General features: G+C 37.6%; 1 protein-coding gene across 7 annotated transcripts in view; it reads left to right on the top strand.

The window, feature by feature from the left end:
• TNFRSF19 (TNF receptor superfamily member 19) overlaps nucleotides 1-22,238 on the top strand; it is an 85,455-nt gene that overhangs the window by 5,769 nt on the left and 57,448 nt on the right. For 4 of the 7 annotated variants that reach the window (XM_037800189.1, XM_037800190.1, XM_037800185.1 and 1 more), the window contains exons 2-3: nucleotides 9,669-9,767; nucleotides 11,802-11,912. In XM_037800189.1, coding sequence (XP_037656117.1) covers nucleotides 9,699-9,767; nucleotides 11,802-11,912 — 180 coding nt within the window. In that variant the 5' untranslated portion in view covers nucleotides 9,669-9,698. Of the gene's footprint in view, nucleotides 1-132; nucleotides 295-771; nucleotides 798-1,392; nucleotides 1,469-9,668; nucleotides 9,768-11,801; nucleotides 11,913-22,238 lie in introns of those variants that run through there. The other 3 variants (XM_037800187.1, XM_037800186.1, XM_037800188.1) reach the window with 3 other exon arrangements.

The raw sequence follows: 22,238 nt of genomic DNA, 5'->3' as shown, positions 1-22,238 counted from the left end.
GCCGCGAGCTGGCGGCCGCAGGAGGGTGACAGCCGGGGCTGCCGGAGGGGGGGCCCGAGGGGATGCTGGAGTTGAGCACGTGGCGGGGCACAGGGATGCTGGAGCTGACCCGGGGAGGGGCGCAGGGATGCTGGAGCTGAGCCGGGCAGGGGCGCAGGAGATGTTGGAGCCGAGCCACAGAAGCTGGGGGACCAGAGGGTGTGAACGCCTAGTCCTGCTGGCGATGGGAATTACAGCACTTAGTCTTCTCTCCAGACCTTGTAAATAGAAAATCTGGTTGTAAGACAAAAATATGTGAGTATATAAATAGATCTGAAGGATGCTCAGCTCGGCTCTAAGTGATAGCTGGTGTCCCTTTGAGCCCGCGTGGCGTCGGGGACTGGAGCGCCCCTGGGTGGGTTCCGCGTTGGGCCAGCCTCCCATGAGGAGGGAACTGCAGGCCCAGGCTCTAGAGGAGGTGAAAAGAGAACATTTAAAAGATTTATAAGTAGCCCATAAACATATCCTTTCTGTGAGAAAAGAAAGTTTCATAAATGTCAGCAGTATTTATTAGTGCAGTGATGAGTAGAGCAGGTAATAGGTCAGCTCTCACAGGGCTTTTAAATTTTCTGATGCTATTTCATGGAGTAGAAATGTAGTTAATATACTCTTGGAGAAGAAGCTTGCCAAGATCAAAATTCTGTGATATTTTGTTGGTAGTGAACTTTTCATCAAGCCTACATTTACTGTTGTAAAAAAATCCATGTCACTTTCTTTTGCATTTTAATAAAGGGCTCAGTCTGCGGACAAATAAAACGGTAACCATTGGTCCAGTATTTCTTTAATTAAAACAGTTTAAAGATATTTATGAAGTTGTAGTTTTTACTCCAGAGACAGCTTTTCTTGATTCGAAGGCAATTTCTTTATATAAACAGGAAACAGATATTGTTAAATGTGACTTATGCAAACAGAAGAATTTATTTTAATGTTATTTCATGATCAGATGCTTATATGCAAAAGAGATTATATTGCATTAGTTCAGGATTTATTCAATACGTTTTCTGTTGTGTAGTTTCACCTTAGACTTTTATGCCGATGCTACTTTCATGTGGTTTTAAAAGGTACTCTTTTTCAAGCACTACTTACTATCCAATTTAAAGTATGTAACTAAAGAGATGTTTGTATCTTGAATTGAGTCTCACTGTGGAAGACAGTTATTGACATTAATTATTCAGAGATGTGATTACTTTAAAATAATTTTTCTTTGCATAATGTTTATCAAGTTGTTCTGAAAATAATACAAACCAGAGAAATGCAACTTCATTTTGAAAATATTGCCTTAATGTTAATACAAGGATGTGTATTTGAGTTCTGTAAGTTTTTTTTTTTTTCTTTTTACTTTATACTCTACAGAAATGACTTGACGTCTGCTTTATTCCCATAAGCTATGTGCCTGTATTGACTTCAGAAATTTTTTTCCATACTAAATGTGAGTTCTGGGGTGTTGTGTTGGTCTTTTCTGGGACAGTCATGGAAGTTGTTTGGTTCTTTGACAGCAGTGCCTTAATTAAGACTTTATCTTGAGGCTGGACTTTGATTTTGAAGTTAGGGGTCTATGAAAACTCTATGCACTTGTAGTTGCAGTGTAAAGTGCCCTCTCTATTCAGAAGACTTGAATAAGTAACATTGCGAACGTCTATGTAGCTATAGAAGAGGTGTTTAAAAAGAACAGAAAATTAAATATTTTACTTCAGATGATTTACATATATTTTAGAGTAGAAAATGAATTGAGACATGTAATAGTCACATAATGACCTAATATACTAATTTGTCATAGCTCTATCATATGAAATTAGGGCATTTTGGGGACTTTTAAAACATAAGTAAGGCATTCTTAGAACACTCATGAAGAGAAGTTTGTTCTCTTTTTTCATACCTATTTAAATCTCCGAACCCAAGCTTAACCCAATCCCCTGTGACCAGTTCTACCCTTCAAACATTAAAACACACAGGCATGCACAGACACACACACACACATACACAAACTCCAGACATCTTTAATACATGGAAAAAGTCAGCCCCTTTTAAATCTGATGAACCAATATTTGAGGTCAAACATTTAAACTTCTGGAAAAGGCCAGCATGTGTTGACTACGGATTGAATAAGTATACACACCTTAAATAAATGTATACTCCAAATAAATAAGTTGACAGCTGCCTATGTGATAAGAGATGTGTACATTAAATACATTTGTCTCATGGCAACAGATTATTAAATGTTCATAGGCTTCTTAAAGATACCTTCTAGCTGAAAAAAAAAGGAAAGTAAGGCAGTATGAACAAACTTGCTGTTCATAATTTACTGGTTGAGCAGCATCGTATTTTATCTGTCTAAAATGTTGACACTTGAAAGATGTTTAAACAGGATTGTGTTATCTCTTAGTTCACACATCACTTAATACATACCTTTCAAACTGAAGTTTTTAAACCTGGACAACAACCACCCATCAGCAATTATACAAGACGAGGGAACTTGTCTATCTGAAGATTGCATGTGATGTAGCCTCATTGCAGTCTGCTGGGATGGGTCTAATACAAGGAAAACTCTAAAAGAATGGAGGCTGCTTACACTGGAGAAGAACATTACAAATGGTATAAAACATGGTTTTGGAATCTATCCAGACTTCCTTCTAAAATAAAAATTTAAACAGCTGTATTTTAGAGATGGTGATGCAAAATTCTCTGCAGACGTGTGGCTGTTGGAGGCCTCCTTTGCCCCTGATGATACAACTGGTCTGTTTTTCTCTATCCTAAAATAAAAACATTCTTTATTTTAGGAGGAGGTAGATTTAAAAGTTTTGGAAAAGGTTCCCATAGGCTGATTGAGTTTACAACTCAGAAAAATAAATAGAATTAGTCTTGGAAAACCCTATCCCACTTTAATCCTGCTTAAAAAAAAAAAAAAACTAGGAGCCTGACATTAACCCTTAATGTTTTTGAACTTTTGGGGAATTGAAGCTATTGTATTTGGCAGCAGAAAATTTTAAGGCTTTTGGAGTTTTTAGTAGAAAATATTTCATGATTTAAAAAAAAGGAAATCATTTTCATTTCACAGCCAACAGCATGTTAGATTCTTATTACAACACACCTCTGTGAGCTTCTTTGCTTACAAAAAGGACTGCCAACTCTACTATCTAAGAAGAATGTTTGGCAGAATATAGTGAAGTGAAGGCTAAGAAGCAGTATAGATAGAAGCTAAAGGTTATAGTCCTTTGTAGAAATAGGAGAATTCTACATTGCTAGTTAATCTTTCATTCTCTTAGCATGTAGGACTCACATTATGTTTAATTTATTATCATGTTCTAGCATTAAAGCATAAAAGACTGTATTTATAACATTACACTGGCTTTATTTCAGTGCTGGTTTTATAAATTGTAAGCCTGCCAGGTTACTTTAGTGTTAACTATTTTTAAATGTTTCAGGTTGTTGCATATTGGAAAATGTATGGGTTGACTGTAGCTTCGTTACATAATGCCAACACGTATTTCATGCACTACATCTGTTGGATAATAAATCAAATAGCTTTTAAGGGCAGGAAAAATAAAGAAAATTAAATCATTATTACTGAAAAAATGATCAAGATTGTTTGAATTATTCCAAGATCCATATGTTTGGGGCATTTTCAAGACCAAAAATAAAGATCATTCTCAAGAAAGTTTACTAAATAGTTAATATTAGAAAGATAAAGATCAGTCTTCCTCCTTGGTCATCTTTGTCACTATTAGAGCATGACTTTCAGGGTCCTAATCTGAAATTTGTTCTCCCACAGTAACTTATATTTCAATCTCAAGTTATAATTACACACATACTTCACATATATTGATTCAGCCCTCACAGCAGCCCTAAGAGGTAAAACATTACTCCTAAATAATGAATGAATGAATTCATTCAACATTTATTGGGGACCTATTTTGAGTGTGTGACAGTTCTGGAGAGAAATCACAGTTCTTGTCTGTAAGTACTCAAAGTGGGATGATCCTAAAATGTGGGAAGGCACCCAGATTGAGGCGTTAGGGAGTGGTGGCGGTTGGGGGGGTACCACAAATGGTCTATTCTTCATGCAACGAACAGCTGACACTCAGCTCTAGCTAATTGTTGCCGACTCGGGGGTTTAGACTGCATCCTCTCTATTTTGTGTGCCTAGTTCCCCTAATAGCATCAGCTGTGCTTCTAGAGTGCACTAAACAAGGCATTATCAGCCTTCTCAACCGCTTAGCTACAGCCAGTTTCTCTGCACACATTTTGCAAAATTGGATGCTAGGTTGTTGGTACATGTTGTATAGTCTGGATATTTTAGCAAAATTTAGAACCTCCCGACCCCAGTGAGCCCATTGTACATATCTCAGTAACTTGTATGCCTCATGCTTGATAAATCATCCCCAAAGAAATAGAACACCGAAGCTTATAGAGGCATTTTTCTGTCTTTAGGCCAGACCTTAAATGCCCAGAAGTTAAAAGCAATCTTAATAAATAACCTTTTTATTGCTTTATTTTTATTTTAAATATTATTACTCAAATGCTTAAGTTATTTCATTAAATTTTCCTGCTTTTTATGAATGCCAAAGAATTTCATAGGGTATTTAATTTTATTCCAGGAAATTCAAGGTCACAGTTATAACACTCCATCAGCTAAACTGTTTATTTCTAAAATATCCTTTGGCTAGGATATATTAAAAAAATATTTATGAGATTATCACTCCTGCTGAAGTATAAGCCCCTTACCTACAATTTTTCAGGCACCTAATCCCTGTAATAAAAGTTTGTGGAACAAATGTATAAATCATTACATAGATCATTTTATTACATACTTGTCATCAGTTTTGTTGGTGTAGTCCTGCTCTCCCTAAATGGAAGGAGTCATTGGATGCTGCCATGAATAAGACATAGCCCTAAGCCAATGTGTCCTACTGGTTAAGAGCCCTGTTTGGGGGTCACCCAGGCATGGATTAGGACTCGTTCTTCACCAGTTCTAAGATGAATGTCCTTTGATCCTCAGTTTTCTCTCCCATCCTATCAGGATGAATATGAGTATGTTGGTCAAGGGAAAAAGTTATCATTGTCATAAAGCATTTAAGATGATACTCACCATTAGAAATGCTTAGTTCAAACTTGCAAACTATTTTTAGTCTTTGCACGATTCCTGTAGGCATTGGGCCTGGAGATCTGGGGTGCTGCCTAATACTTGACTGTGACCATCTAAATATTGTCTCTCATTGGTCTAATGGTCACAGATTTCAAGGAGCATCACATATGTTGGATCATTTGCTCCTCACTAATAATAGCATTCAACACAGCAACAATAATTGCTAGCACTTACATAGCATTTGCTTTGTCCCCGAAATGGTTTCTATCAATTAACTTCTTAATAGACATGAATGGTTTTCAACCAGTTAACTCATTTAGTCTTCATGCAATCTCAGGAGGGAGGTACTATTACTACGCCCACTTTAGAAATGAAGAGCTGAGATGTAGGTTTGGTAACTTAGCCAAGTTCACACAGCTCGTAAGTGGTGTTTTCAATACCATCAACTGCAGCATCAGGAGCTATCATCTGCTGGGCTCTGATTGGTTCCAAGCACTGGGCAGAGCCCTTTCTATGCATTAGCCCAGTTAGCTCTCACAACATCCCTATGAGCTGGAGGTGCTATTGCTACCTCCCTTTTACAGATGTGCACTCTTAGAGTGACATTGCCAAGAAATGGTGGAAATGGGTCTGAACACCCGCGTCCTCTGGTTTCCATGTTCCCCTGACAATTCCCAATAAAACCCAGGCAATTTTTACCCATATTGGATTTGAGTGCAGAAAATTCTCAGAACCTGGTCATCAGAAATGGACTTTCAGTCTTCCCAGCTTCTTGAGGCCTGTCTACACAGGCTAAACTATTCCTGGTATAAGAAGCCCCATTAAGAGAGAAATCACAGGAAAGAGAGTGATGTATTTCTGCGGCACATGTAGATCTCCAGCTCCTAACGTAAGAAATCTGTAAAGGAACTGCTCTCGTTTTTAAAACAAGTTAGTATTTTTTTTAAATACATCACTGTCATTTAATGCTATCTACTAACCTAATGCACAAAATATCTTGACGATGCAACCACCTAGTTTATATGCATCCAAAACAGAATGTTTATTCTGTTCTGTACACAAGAATTAAGTCTGTTAGGTGCAACTAAATCTCACTTGTTTCTCACAGCATATTCTTTTTCTGGTGCTTCTTCACTCACTTTGTTAATTCAGCATTTATTAAGCATCTTTATGTGCCAGGTGTTATGTTAGACACTGGGGGTGCAAAGAGTAAAAACAGCACTGTCCTTGTTTCAAAGGAGTGTACAACCTGGTGAACATAACTTATGTATAAGTAAAGAAAATGCTCTGTAAGGTGCTAAATGCCGCACAGAAGCATAGAAGGGGCTGGAGGACGACAAGGGGCCACTCCCTCCTCTGAGGCTTGGTCCTGGAAGGCTTCTTGGCAGGGGTGACAGTTGAGCTGGTTCTGGAAGAAATCTAGTAGGAAAAAGGCTCTTAGACCAAAAACTGTGCAAGAGGAAAGGTCTTGGATGCTCAGGAGATCCATGAGTATTTTGGTGTGGCTGAGTGAGAGGGCAATGAGAGAAATGAGCAGTGATGGGAATAGGTAGAGAAGACAAAGGGCTTAGGTACCAGGCTACAGTGTTTACAAGATGATTTGGGCAGACCCACCTGTTCCCCTGAAAATTGAAGAATAGAATGGGTAATTTTGTATTTGCCATTCAAAATATTCAATTTAGCATGTGTGCTGGAGGAATAATACAAATCAGCACCTAGGCTATAATTCCATTAATTTTTTTCTACCCTGTCATCTAAAAAACATCTCTTTATAAAGCAAACATCATTCTATTTTGTTGCATTTCTTCCTTTGACAGTTTTTTTTTTTGTCATTACCTCTTCTAATTTCTAAACTTTTCAAGGAACAGCACTATGTCACTTACCTTTTTGCCCCAAACATTATGCATATTTTTTCAGTATTAATCAGATATATAAACTATGAAGAATCTTTAGGAAAATGAGGGGAAAAAAATTGACCCAGAATTCTGCCATATGAACCCAACCACTGTTAATATTTTGGTATATTTTCTTTTTGTTCATAAAAGTGGTATATCTTGTGGAGTCAAAATCATATTGCCATGACTTAAAAAAAATTTTTTTTTACTAAATTCAGTGTTTTTGAAATATATTCACATACCCTACAGTCATCCATGGTGTACAATCAACTGTTCACAGTACCATCATATAGTTGTGCATTCATCATCCCAATCTATTTTTGAACATTTTCCTTACACCAGAAAGAATAAGAATAACAATAAAAAATAAAAGTAAAAAAGAACACCCAAATCATCCCCCCCATCCCACCCCAATCTTCATTTAGTCCCTGTCCCCATTTTTCTACTCATCCATCCTTACATTGGGTAAAGGGAGTGCCATCCACAAGGTTTTCACAACCACACTGTCACCCCTTGTAAGCTACATAGTTATACAGTCGTCTTCAAGGGTCAAGCCACTGGTTTGGAGTTTGATAGTTTCAGGTACTTACTTCTAGCAATTCCAATTCACTAAAACCTAGAAAGGGATATCTATATAGCGCACAAGAATGCCCACCAGAGTGACCTCTTGACGCGCTTTGAAATCTCTCAGTCATTGAATCTTTATTTTGTTTCATTCCGCTTCCCCCTTTTGGTCAAGAAGATTTTCTCAATCCCACGATGTTGGGTCCAGATTCATCCCTGGGAGTCATATCCTGTGTTGCCAGGGAGATTTACACCCCCATGTAGGCGGGAGGACAGTGAGTTCACCTGCCTAGTTTTGCTATGACTTTAAACGTGGTATGCATATCCATGATTGCCTTTAAAGAAAGATACTAATTGTCTTCTCTCCACAGTACTTGGGATAGTATCCCCAGTGGAGCGTTCTGTCCAAACTCTTGTGTGATTACGCTATGTGCTGACGGACCCTTTTTTCTCATATTTTGTGTAAATGCTTTGGCACTATAGTCTTTTCCATTTTAGTTTAGTTCTGTATATATTATACACTTTTACTTTCAACAACTAATAACCATTTTAAAAATTTAGGACTATGAATATCACTTTGCTCCTCCTAAATCCAAGTCAGGAGGAGATAACCTGGAGCCTACCTTTCAGGGAGTGCGATTTTATCTTCTGACCACAAGCCTGAATCTCCACGAGCAGTAAATTGCATGGTTGGGTAATTGCAGGATGATTTTGAGATATGTAGGACCAAAAGCTCTGACCAAGAAGCTGGAAAAGCAAAAAAGAAAAAGCCACTTGAATTCACTCAAAATGGGTCATTCATTCAACAGACATAAAATCATGGCCGCCTGCCTTGGTCACTGGTCCTGCTAAGACAGCTAGAGGGATTCATCTGGGTTTGAACAAATTCTGTGCTGTCTGTGGGCTCAACCCCAGGCACTGCTCAACCAGCAGTTGAAACAGCAGGCCTGCCCTCCTGGCTTCTTTGTTATTGCTTTTCTTGAGCTATTTGGCCATTGGTTCTCTGCTCTGGTTTCTTTCTAAGTGGTCAGATTATCCACTCTGGGTCTCTGTTAGTTTTGGAAGAATCAACTTTAAAGGGAAACTGAACTGTTGTTTCTCTACCTACTAGATGGAGCCACCAGACGATACTTGTTTTTGTATGTTTGTTTGTTTTTTCTCTTAAATAAATTTATTTTCTTGCTATTATGTGGATCTGTTAAAAGGAAACAAAAAACACAACCAGATTTGCTTCTACATTTTAGGTCATTTCTGGTGAAAAAGAATAGGCTTGGTTTTTCTTATGTTGGAATGTCAGATCAGTGCCTCAGATTTCATCATTTGTAAATGATCTTTAGATGTTTTTAAAGGATGCTTATGTTTCTGCTAAGAGAAAATGTGCACTGTGTACTAGTTCCAGGAAGAAATCACAAATGCCCACAGGTCAGCTGTCTGCTTCTTAGTGGAGATGAGAACCCTGTTCCGGGCATCCTTTTAAACAGTTTTGCAGGGTGTGTGTGGCCCAGGCTGTGTAAGAACAGGGACACTGGACCCAGACCAACTGGGTTTGAATCCCACCTCTGCGTCTTCTCCAGGGTGACCTTGAAGCAACTTCCTTCATCCTCTCTGAGCCTCCGTTTCCTCATCCTTAAACTGGGGTTAACTCCTCATACCCTACCTTCTGGAGGAGTTGTGAGGATTAAATGAGTTAACATGCTAAGAATAGTGCCTGGCAAATAGTAGTGCTTAGTACGTGTTAATTGCCCTTTTATCGCTATGATTATCCTGTTGGCATGGTCTAAACCCAGATAAATGGAAAGTTTATGTAGTCACTGTTTGAGAGCAGTTCTCTACCATGCTGTCGTTGCTTGAGTAATTGAATCTAGGCTTCAACAGCCTGGGAATTCAGCGCCAGCTTCAATTCTCAAAATCTAAATTTTAAAAGAATTATTTGTTATTTGTCTCTTGTATCTTTCAAAAAGGTAGTTCTTTTAGAACATAGATACTATTTATGACCTAGCATATATGGTAACGGGCAACATTATAGAATAAACAGCACACAGCCATTCCTGCTTTTTAATGTGAACTGTATCTTCTCTTTGATTCAGATCTCTTACTAAATACACTGACCAAGAGCCATGGCTTTACAAGTGTCACTAGAACAAGAGAAGACATTTTTCACTGTTGCAGTTTTACTAGCCTACTTGGTAAGTAAATTCCTCTTTTCTTTCATAAAAACTATGGTGGAAGAATGAACAAAAATACCCAAACTGCCTTCTATTTCTGATCCCGTATTGTTTATTTCCTTCAAATTCCATTTTATCATTTTTGCATTTATAACTAAATGCAAACTGTTGCTCAGTCTTGACTTTTGTAACAATTGCCAAAATAATATTATTTAAATTTAGAGGAAGTCATAAAATTGCAACATTACTTGTAGGACAAGTAATGACAGTGATGTTATTTTGGATTTATAGGCATATATTTCATATAACACATCCTAAACCCCACAAGACTGTACATTTTACTTCTGGGCCCATGACTTGCATGGTGTGTGGAGAATTTAGAATAGATTTTTTTAGAGCAATTATTTTTTATAGTTATTCATATCCTTCTTGTTACAAAAAAAAAAAGAGTTTAAAGACAAATGGAGAATTTTAATGTTTGAAAGTTTGACACAGGTGACCCATGAATGCATTCAAAAAGAACTAAAAGAATTTAAAAAAAAAAGAAATTTATTTAATCTGGAGATAAAATAATGATCTATAACTATATTGACTATTTACACTGAAGACGGTACTGAAAATCTTCGAAGGCAAAGTAAGAGAAAATAGGGTGAAATTGGAGTCTGGGATCCAGATATATATATGGAAAACTTCCCTTCTGCCAATTAAGGTTGTTAAATATTGGAATGAAGAAATCTGGGAAGGAGGTTGTGGAATTTCTTTTTCAAAGAGATTATAATCTCTTTGTGGGGGAAAGGGAATCTACAGCTTCCCTTTAAATAAAATCAGACTTCTCCAAGATTGGTGGTTAAGGAGGCGTTAGGGAGGTGGGAAGAGATTATTAGACCATAGTCCTAAATAATTTGGAGTCCCAGACTTCACCTTGAATTCTCCTGCCTGCCCTAGAGGTTAACAGGTATTGCTTTTATTTAAGGAAGTTGACAGATATCATTATAGGTATCCCTACTTCAAGGTGGTGGTAGTTTGTACTGAATAATTGCTCATTATTTTAATCATAAAAAATAATTCACTGTGCAACTTTGTGTACATAAAGCTGCGGTAAGGTAACACACATTAACAGCAGTTTCTGTTCGCCCAGTGCTCCCTGTTTTCAGCTTTCAATTTGGAAAACAGAAGTATAGTCAGAAATGTATAGTCAAAAATATGAGGGTGAACTGAATGCCTTCACCAATTCTGAGATTCTATTAATACCAATATTTTTCATGAAATACTCTCTGTTAAGAGGTGGATAAACACAGTTTCGTAGGATGATAGTATATAAGGCGAACATGTCATCATTTTTAGATAAAATAAGAAAAAAAGCTATATTTTGGAAAATGGCTTACAAGCTTTGTTTTTGCCAAAGCATAATCTTTCCATTTAAGCCCTTTGCTAAGAACCAAAGTATACTACTGTTGGATCCCAGTAATTGATTAAATGGTAATCAGTAAGAATGTTACCTCATATTTATATGGTACTTTTACTTTGAAGAGTTCAGAGAGTTTGGCCACTGTGGTTGTCATCATCATCAAGAATGTTACTGATCTTGTGATTGTCAGAAGGTATTTTTTTTGAAAGAAATGTAGTTCGGCTTGAAAAGGCTGAAACTTCTACATCAAAACTTCTACATCAAACTTTGGGCATATGTAGCCATGCTCAAGATGTGTCTGAAGGATAATTGCAAAGTTCCTGTGGCTCTACTAATCTCTTCCATTTATTTATTCAGTCCCTTATACATGCACATGTTTATGTTTCTTGAAGATCAAAAAATACTTTTGAATTCAGAAATGTTCAGATAGTGAAAGAACCTTGGGGTCTCTGCATTTCTCATGCATCCTCTTAGGGAAGGAGCCACAGCCCCTATGGCATCAGGAGAGTGTCAGGGGAAGATAGCAGTTAATGTCAGGAAGAAGGGAGACTTTGTGATCATGCAAATAATACTGAAGATGTTGTTCCTTTCTCACAAACAAATATAAAGTACTTTAGGGTAACGTTTTGTGAAACGTTTTTTTCTAGTCATGTAAAGTGATTTGTGAAACGGGAGACTGCAGACAACAAGAATTCAGGGATCGGTCTGGAAATTGCGTTCTCTGCCAACAGTGTGGCCCAGGCATGGAGCTGTCTAAGGTACGTGGGCCTGGGGGGCACGTGGTGTAGTGGAGCGTCCTATTTCTACAGTGCGTTCCCTTCAACTAAACTCTTGTTGTGAATTACTAGTGATCTTAGGCGACTAGGACAGAATTCTCTTTTTTAAAATTCAGTTTTATTGAGATATTTTCATATACCCTGCAATCATCTACCGTGTACAATCAACTTTTCACAGTACCATCAGATAATGTGCATTCTTCCCCAAAATAAATTTTTGAGCATTTTCATTACTCCAAAAAAACAAAAATAATAATAAAATAAAAAATTGAAAACAAGAATAAAAATACAAGTAAAGAAGAACACCCAAAATATCCTATCCCCCATCTCCCCTATTATTCATTTAATTTTTGTTCCCATTTTTCTACTCATCTGTAGGACAGAATTCTTGGTTCATTATGTCACATTAGCCAAATATGATACAATTCCTTTTCAATACTTTTGATTCATTTGTCTTACTGAGATAAGAGAAGTAGATTCTAATAACCAGAATTCAACAAATGCCATTTTTTATGTAGTTTAACATTTGTAGTATTTCATTAAAAGAATCAAGTTTTTGAAGTTTATTTGCATTAATTAAAAAGAATCCATATTCCACTGAAAATTGAAAAATAAAGCATTGCTAACAGAAATGCCACCACTGATCAGAGCTCCTTTCCCTTAAAATGGATATTACTATCCCTGGTCAAGAAGTCAAGAGGACAATTGGTTGTAAGTAAAGAAGCTTCAAAATGCAGTTCTTTTCTGAACCAGAGTTTTGAATGTTCCTTTGACAATTCTAGTCTTATTAGTCTGTACACATTGAGTTTAAGGTACTCCCAGGAACACTTTAAATATATTCCTATTTTAAAAAAAGTATTTTAAATCAGGACATGTATTACAGTTCTTAGATAGTCTTGGGAGCTAGCTTCCCTATTTTAAAATAATCTCCAAAGCTATATATTCAGTTGCTTTACTTTCTGATCTTTTGAAGATGTTACTAGTTGTGGAGAATTTGATGTACTAAAGAAAGGATCAAAGTCTTGTCAGAAAAGGAACAATAGATTTTTGTTTTGATTTAAAGTGACTTTTAAAAGCGAAGTCCTTTCTCTACGCAGCCCACCATTATCTAAAGTTGAGTTTTGTCATTCATAGAGTTTTGATCAATGATCTACAAGCAGCAGGAAACAAAGTTATGCATTCAGTGAGTGGATTCCTGCTAGAGGGCCTCTTTGGTGGTTGTGTTCACCAAGTGCTAAGTTGTGAGTACACTGGGATTTGCATTTGGATTAAAACTGGCTGACCCTTGAACTCCATGTGATACCTGATTTTAACTATAGCATCTCAACAGATATTTTCCAATTCCTGTTGATTGCAGTAGTATGCATGTTCAGACAAATGCTTTGCTATGTTAGGTATGAGAAGATCCATTTATAGCCCATCTACATAACGAGGGATCAATGAGCAAAGTAGTTGGAAATGTGACAGTGCCCATGAGGAAAACAGATCTTGAATTTTCTACTCCTCAAATGTCCTCCTTTTCCCAAATCTCTGTGAAAATCTGGATGAAACATCACAGATTCTGAAAGATGAAGAAATCATTTCTAAGGAATTCCTCCCTTACCCTTCATCCTTGAATATAGACAACATTATCTCAAAAGAAATTCTGTAGACACAGAAGAAAAAATGAAGGTCCTATCAGCTTTAATTTTTTTAAAATTAAAAAAAAACCATCTTCCGAGAACATTATCTGTTAGCAATTTCTGCATTCATAATTTCCCATGGATATCCAGAAGAAATATTTTTCTTTAAATAGCAGTTTTCCCTAAGTATTAAAATACTGTCCAACTCTATTACATTGAAAGCAACCAAAGAGAAGTAATTCTAGTTATCTGCCCTTATGCATTTAATTTATTTATTAATATTTCTGTTTCAATTTTTATTATTGTCTTCATTAAAAGTAAAGATGAGGACAAATTGAATGAGTTGGAGTAAAAGTAAAGGTAATGATATTGCTTAAAAATTTGATTCTTCTGACCCACTCAGATGCACAGATATAAACCACAGTACTGCATGTTTTGATGTTTCCACTCTGAGGGCTGGCAGCTCATCTTATTCAGCTTTGAATCCCTAAAACCTAACATAATGCCTACCTCCTGATGAGTACATGGCACAAGATTGCTGAAGAAATCAATCAATCTCAGGTATATTTTGAAAACAAAAAAGGTGACAAATCTAATCTAGTAATAAAGAAGTTAATGAGTGTGTGTATGTGTTTGCGTGTGTGTATGTATCACAAATAATATATTTACTTTACGACTTTTGTCTTGGTTTTAGCTCATAATGAATAAAATTAGAGACTGAGCCTTGCTCCAAGATGCAAAAACATAAGAGGGGCAAAAAAAAAAAAGCAAGCCTACAAAGGAAAATATAAATATAAGCTTATTTCCCAAGTAGCTGATCAAGGCAAAGAGAGCTTGAGATTTTTATAAGCAATTACTTTGGGGACTAGAAATTTCAAAACTTCTCATTTATCAACTGGCAGTTCCTCCCTTCCAGGCTGCCTATATTCAGTCTTTAGCAATAACATAGATCTTTCAGAGGAAAAAAAAGTGAGTTCGGGGCATATTAAAATTAGACAAATCACTTAAATGAACAAATATATTCAGCTTGGTTAATCATCACCTCCAAGCTTTACAAATCAAGAGAAAATTTATTCTTTTGACAAAGAGTAACCTTTTTTTTAGTTCCCTGCCAGATAATTTTTTTTTCACTTGGAATACTAAATGTATAGTTTTGAGAGATACCTGTTAATTTGTAATGAAAGGATGAGGCTTATGATTTTGGTTACCCCGTGTGTTTCAAATCTTGAAAGCACGGTAAACAGTAAACATTCTGAAGTTAGCTATGAAAAAGTAGAAATGCTAGGTCAAATTAACTGATATTCCCTACTAAAGTGGGTTTTATATCAAGAGTTAAAAAAAGTGCATTTCACCAGCTAAAAAAGCTTTTAAATAACCTTTATCCTAAATGTTATTGTTCCGCTTTGCTAAACATAACTTGAAACGTCTGTCCATTTTTCTATTATCAGGTCTCTATCTAAAATAGCAAATTCTAGCCATGGACATTAGTGCTCAGAGGTTCTCTGAATTACAAACATGTATCTGTGTCTTAAAACTAAAGCTGGGGAGTGCTTTGGGTAAGCAGGTACAGTTAAAATTTCCTTCTGTGGTTTTATTACTCCTAATTATTATTTTCTCTGGAAGTTGTTCAGCTCTTTTTTTCTCAAGGTGTCTGGGCTTAATTCCCCACTGTTAAGTCTCAGCATTTAAAACATGCAGTGGGAGCTTGCTGGAAGGTGCAGGGGCAGAGTTCCTGGAAATGGGGTGAGCTTTGGCATGTCACTGTGTGTGGTCAGCGGTTCCCCCATCATCTTTTTACTTCCTTTAAAGTGTTAGATAATAAGACATCTGAAGAGCAGCTCCAGGTCCAATAATATCATGTTGTTTATTTAGACAAATACCCTCCCCTCCTTTGGCTCTTCTTTCAAATGTTTGCCTTTTTTTTTTTTTAACCTTTCAGCTTTGATACTTTGGGTTATGTTCATTTGAAGGATATCTCTTTACATAACAAATATGAATGCTGTTAATTTTTATTCGGTATCTAGATATCATGAAACCAGAGTAGAAATATTGGCTAACATTTATCATAACGAACCAGGTACTCTCTTCGTATTCTTCATATATTAAATAATGGATATCTTACAACACAGCATTCTTCCTAAATAGTACGATTATCTCCATTTACTAGATGGGGAAACTGGGACACAAAGAGGTTAATTGATTTGTCCATTGTCACTGCTAATAAGGGGCAGTGTCGGGGGTATTTTGGTGGGGCTCCTTGGGGGTAATGAGCCATTTCTTATTTTGTTAATGCTCCAGTTCTGTGTTGTCCAGTTGAACTTTCCGCAGTGATGGAAATGGTCTATACTTGCTCTGTCCAATATGGCAGCCACTAGCCACACGTGGTTATTGAGCATTTGACATGTAGCTAGTGTCAATGAGGAACTGAGTATTTAATTTCACTTAATTAAATTTAAATTTAGCTATGCGTGACTACGGCTATTGTATTGAAGAGTGCAGATCCAGAATGATGGATGTTCCCCAAGAAATTCTGTCTCAGGACCAGCTTCTAAAACAAAGCAATATTCAAATCATGTTGACCCAGCTACCCTTGCAGCACGGGAGCTGTCTCCCTGGCCAGCCTTCTTCCTTGCCTTCTTCCTGCTGCCGCCCTTGCCTTGTCCCCAGTTTGCAAACACGCATCTGTTTCTGAACCCGGGACCCCTCGCCTTCCTCACGCTCAGCGGTACCCCCTGCCCCTCACATGTCACTGTCTTCACCACCAACCAGGGTCCTCCCTGAGAGCCCCAAGCATCATTTCTTCTCATTTAGGGTCTTTTTAGTAATTCAGCTTAATGAACAGGTTAATTTTCCTTTGTATCTTTAGAAAAGTGTATTACAGGTTGCTGAGCCATTTGGAGTCTGCTTTGGAGGATTTTTTTTTTTCCCATTGGGCCATATTTAGTCTCTCTTTCAAGACAGTGTTTAGTTGTTGAGATTCTGTGAGAAAAATAATTAAGAATGGCTTTTTCCTATTTCTGAGGCAAAAATACAAAATATTGTTTCTGTTGCTACATAAAGAGGGTACCCTGGGCATTTTGAGCCTGCTTCCACAGCTTGAACTTTACACAGCCTTTAGCATCCTTTCGATTCGTAAAGATAAACATCTCATCAGGATCTGTGGGAGAGGATGGTTTTTGTTTTCCTGAAGTAACCACATTAGACTTTTAATTTTTACTGTCTAGAATTTGCCCAGCCATGGCTCCACCTCCTTACCACGAATCAATGCCAACAACGTGCTTTAAACATGATTGCCTCACAGCAGTACATCAGGAAACTAGTTTTTGCATGAACCACTTGAAACAGGCTTCAAGTCTCTGGCACAGTATTCAAAGTAAGCTTTTCTAACCAATTATTGGGATGACTTTTGTTAAGGTGAAGAACTTACTCTTATAAACAACATCCTTTCCTCCACCTGGAGGCATGTCCAGCTTCATATTTTTAAAGATGACTACTTTTCACAAAACCGTTTTGTCCCTCTGAAGAAATTTATGAAAACTTAATGTAATTCATAAGCATAAAAACGATTTATTTCTGCCATTTAATTAGAGTTGCTCACTTTATGTTTAATTATACCCAATAGAGCTCACAATGTTTGGCAGATACTAACAAGCTCTAGCTTGTCATTTGTCTTTTAAAAACTCAACTACAGATTTTCGTAAACTGAAAGTTGGGGGGAGGGGCAGAAATATCGCTTTGGTGTCGTTTTATTAAAGGAAATTAAAAAGCTGATATTTAAACACTGGTGACTTAAAGCTAATTTGCCATTTCCATTTATGGGCCCTAGATTTTCCCCACCAATGACTTCTTCTCTGTCCAAATTTGAAATTTAACATCTAACTTTTAAAGCTCAGAGAACCCAAGTTAATAACTTATTGGCTGTACAAATAAATAGTGTTTAGAGCAGAGGGCCTGGAGTGGGTTCCAGGGACAACTGATGGCCTGTGAGGTTCCCTCCTGTGGTCTGTGGACTTGCTCTAAAGTGGACGTGGGAGTCTGCTAGTGTTTTTGTTAAGTGCTGGATTTGCAGAGGGAAGAGAGAGAGAGAGAAGGGGATTTAGGGACTGTTTACTTTGAGTCATTTCGCTACTGGAAAGCCACCAAACGTGGCTTAAAAATATTGGGCAGCGTGACAGAACTACCACTGCCGCCAGCTTGGGTGGAAGCAGTCCAGCTGGATCCAGCCCCTCCTGCCTTGGGACCAAGGTGGGGATGGCTGTTCTGCAGCCCCCAGCCCACCCCCAGCCCAGGAGAACCATGCCAGGAGACCGGCTGGCCTGCCCACACAGCCACTGCTGGAGGCCTTACAGACTTTTGCTCCCTGGCATAAAAAATAAATAAAACTTTAGAAATACTGTCTTCAACAGTATTTGTCCATCCATGTGTGTATTCAGCAAGCATTTACTTATTGCTTATTAGCCTGTTATGTACCAGATACTACGTGGGCTTTTGGGAAGGAGAGATGAAGGGAGGCAGGCGTCAGATATCAAGGATTGTTGCTTTATTGTACGATTTTAGGAATTAAGTGGGAACCTTAAAAAATCACAATGCATTTAAATATTTTTCCATCTCAGATTTTATTTTAAAAAGGGCTTCTCAGTGACTCAGGGACACCCTACCTTCTTCCTTCTGGCTTTTAAAGTTCAGGTCATAATTTCAGAAATAAAGACTAGAGTAGTTTAAACCCCAAATGCATGTCTGCCACTAATTTAATGGTAGACCATGTTCTATGAAAAGAAAATACATCTATCTAATTTTGATGCCCAGGCCATGTGACTCGCTTAGTCTTTCCCAAGTCCCCCTTCACTCCATTACCTTTTTATTCCCGGTCCCCCTCAGCCAAGCACGCGCATGCACACACACACACACACACACACACACACACACACACACACACACACATATACAATCCTGCTAATAAAATAATGGAAGGTGTGCACCCAGGGCAACCTGTAAGGGCTAAACCCAAACGCAGTCAGCATTATTAGCTTGGCCTCTCCTTCTCTAAGTGCTCTTTGTTTTACGTCACCAAAAATCCATTCATACCTTTTTTCTATTTCCAAATGTCCCCTACCAGCTTGTTGAGGAAAATTCTATGCCTGGGGAAATTGTCCCTTTTTACCTAAAACTTATGGAGAAAAGATTCACAAGATTTTATGCTCTTTTCACCAGATGCACTATTTCATCATCTGATCAATGCCAAGTGCAACTCAACAAACGTTTCTGGATGCTTTCTCCGTTCCAGAACAGGTCCAGTAAAGAAATGAGACTATATCAGTCCGAGGGGAAGCTTCATGGGGTTCTCTCCATGTCCTGCCATAGAACACTCCCCAAGAGGCATAGAGTGGGGTGAAAACTAAAAGTAGGTGCAGAACAGTAAACACACACACATGCGTACACACACACACATACACAGGAATAGAAAATTTCTCTCAGGTTACCCCAAAACCTGGTAACAGTGTTTGCCTATGTGGAGGGGGTAGGAGTTGGGGACCAGTAGTAGGAAGAAGGGAGCACTGTTTGATTATTTTAAGAAACAAACAGCCAATCTTGTGTGTAGTTATTTTTTTAATATAAAAAGTGATCAAAAAGAAAAGGGGAAAAGAATGGTCTATTGCCAGAATGGTGGAACAAGTTTGTGAACACACTGTTCCCATCTATGCTATTAAGTATTGTGATGGACAGAAAGCTGTTATCATTGGGTCTTTTTCTCTTGGTGGTTACTTACTGAATTTAACGGGGGCAATTTCAAAGCATTTTAACTGCCCACTTTTACTGAATGATATAAAAACATATCAAAGCAGACATTTATATTGGGAGCAATTTAATGTTTATGTGCTGTTTACTTTATAACCTGGATTTAAAATAATTACAGTCTCTATGTTTATGATGCTTTAGAAATGTGACAGTCGGCTCTAAAAGTGGTTGCTGCCATCGACACTATACTGTAATTTAACTCCTTGGAAAAAGCTTCTCAATTTCTAGTTAAAGGATTGTATGAACAGGTAGAATGGTCACTTCATGAATTTCTTAGAATATCACAAACTGCAAGCTATTTTTAGTGTTTAAAAATATTATTAGGCTAGGTTTCTAATATAATCTTTCTGAAAATGGCAAATGCTTTAGGGAAAATATACTATAGGTAAAATTCTCCCAAATTAAGCATTCTCTATCATCAAGTCTCCAGGAGAGTGTATCGTTCATAGTACATGGTCAATAAACCTTAGCACTATTTTGCAACACTAATCTCACCCCAACTAAACCCACCCCAAAGAAAATTACCATTGCTTCCACAAAAACATCTAAACTCTAGGTAGAAATAGTTAATATCCAGATAATGGCAGTAAAATATGAAGCATTTGGAGTCTGGCTTTGTTTTCTTTCTTTGCATGGATTTGCTATTATAGATGGATTAAAAGAAAAAGTTTCATAAATGCTCATTCTACAAAATGCAGTGACATGTAATGACACAGAACCACATAAGGCAAAAACACAGTGATCAGAATAGTCCACATGTTCAGTATAAACTCTAGAATGCTGTCGGGAATCAAAAAATAAGCACAAAGACCGCCCTGACACTAAGGTGTATGTTCTTTTTCAAAAGAGATGAGGTCACTGAAACTCCTGTATTTATTTCTTTGAAGTTCATTTTTAGTTGGATCATTTATCTAGTGTCTCAGGAATGGAGGGTGGAAGCAACTCTTGGGGACAACCAGACTCTAGGAGCAAGGAATGATCGTCGCCTGCCTCCCTGGCAGGGGATTAAAACAGGAGAACTCCAGTGTGGACACAAGGGTTCCATCATTTTTTGTATTATAGTCCAATGCAGTAGTTGATTCACCAAGGTGAGGTTAAATGATATTTTGTTCACCTCTTTTAAGAAGGTGCTTAGTTGTGATTTATCTTAAAAATGAAAGATTTTTATTCTGTAAAAATATTTTACATGGAAAGTGATATGTTTCAACCCTAGAAAATTTGGGTCTGAAACTCCCTTTGTCCCCAGTGAGGCTTAATTACATTTGATTCAGAAAAGGTGGTTTATTGGGTATAGAGGATCCAAAATAATAACTATCGGTGTATTTGTTTACTGAGTGCCTGCTCTGTGCTTGTCTTGTAGTTTAGGGGCTCTATATGTTCTCCCATTTAATCCTCAAAACCACCAGGTATTATGATCCCCATTTCACAGATGAAGAGACTAAGATTCAGAGTTCCCCAGATAACTTAGCCAACAAGTGGTAGAGCTGACATTCAAACTCATGCGTGTTTGGCTCCAATATCAAAAAATACAGTTTTTGTCCTGCATCAGGCTAGCTTGAAAAAAACAATTCAGACACCATTTACTCCCAGCTAATACACATTTCTTCTGCTTTCTCCTTTCTTTCACTTTGCTTCCCCTTCTTGTACTCTTCCTTCTTCCTTTCCTGTTTTGTTGCATTGTAACTTGTACATGCAGCTCTCAGAGCCCAAGCTGCCTGGATCAAAGCGCAATTTTGAAACATTCTGCTCTTGCAAGAAAGAGCCTTTGCTACAGAGGTAGCTAGCATGTCAGCGGTGATTCCCCCACCCCCAGAACGTCCCTTGTACCCCGCTTTGATCCTGGAATGCTTACTTTGTGAGTGAGAGGCTTTCTCACTCAAAGGAAGTCTTTGGCTGCACACATAGCTCTCTCAGCAACCAAAGTACTCAGCAAAACCACAAATCTGTCTCAGTTCAGAACCACGTCGCCCATGTGTGATGCTTCCCAACAGTAACAGTGACCTTCCCGCAAAGACCAAGTACATTTCCAAAGAAACTCTTTCTTATATGTATCTTTATGGTTCTCCTGCTTATGGGAGAAATAATGCTTATTGTGAAAATTAAATCATTTCAGAATCACAAAATTTGGAAATGCCTCATAATTCCACTCCCCACCCCCACCCCAAGAGATAATCCCTGTTAACAGTTTTAAAGAAATTCTGATTTGTGAATTGGTTTTTGAAATCAGATCTTTTTGTTGTTGTTGTTTTTGTTCGTTTGTTTTTTTTCCCACCCTGATTGTGCCTTTAGCTTAGGACATTGCCTAACTGGGACATGGTGAAGATTTTGGGATTTGTCTTTTTTTAACTCCCTACCCCTTTGTTATGCATTTTCAAGATACACACTTTTAACTGAGAGGACAAAAGTTCAGATCACTCTTCCAAAATGCACATGAGTTAATTTTGGTAAAACATCTAGATTGAAATGATATTACCCAATTGAAACTGAGGAACTACTATCCTTTATGTCAGTTCTGATTTAACTTTTGGCCAATAAGCACTTCTTAGTTGATTTTATATGTAAGTATGTGAAAAGAAATTAAAATATACACATTTTGCAGAAAAAAGGGAATTGAGACCTAGTTGAGACTTGCTTTCTGGCATCCCTAGTTTATAGATGAAGACACTGAGGCACTGAGAGATGTTTCTGTCCACACCCGCCCCTCCTCTGTGGCCGTGAGCCTACGTTTGTGGACTTGCTCGGCAAGCCACCTACAGAGATGCCCTTTTGGTGGGTCTTAAACTGCCGTCCATTTTGTTCGATGACCAAGCAGCACATGTTTTATAAAAAACATCACAAAGTACGGATAACCAGTGTTAACATTTTGTGCACGTAACCTTTCAGGCATCTT

The sequence above is a fragment of the Choloepus didactylus genome, chromosome 12 (assembly GCF_015220235.1).
Source record: "Choloepus didactylus isolate mChoDid1 chromosome 12, mChoDid1.pri, whole genome shotgun sequence".
Taxonomy (NCBI): Eukaryota; Metazoa; Chordata; class Mammalia; order Pilosa; family Megalonychidae; genus Choloepus; species Choloepus didactylus.
This window is presented reverse-complemented; position numbering and strand designations above follow the sequence as displayed.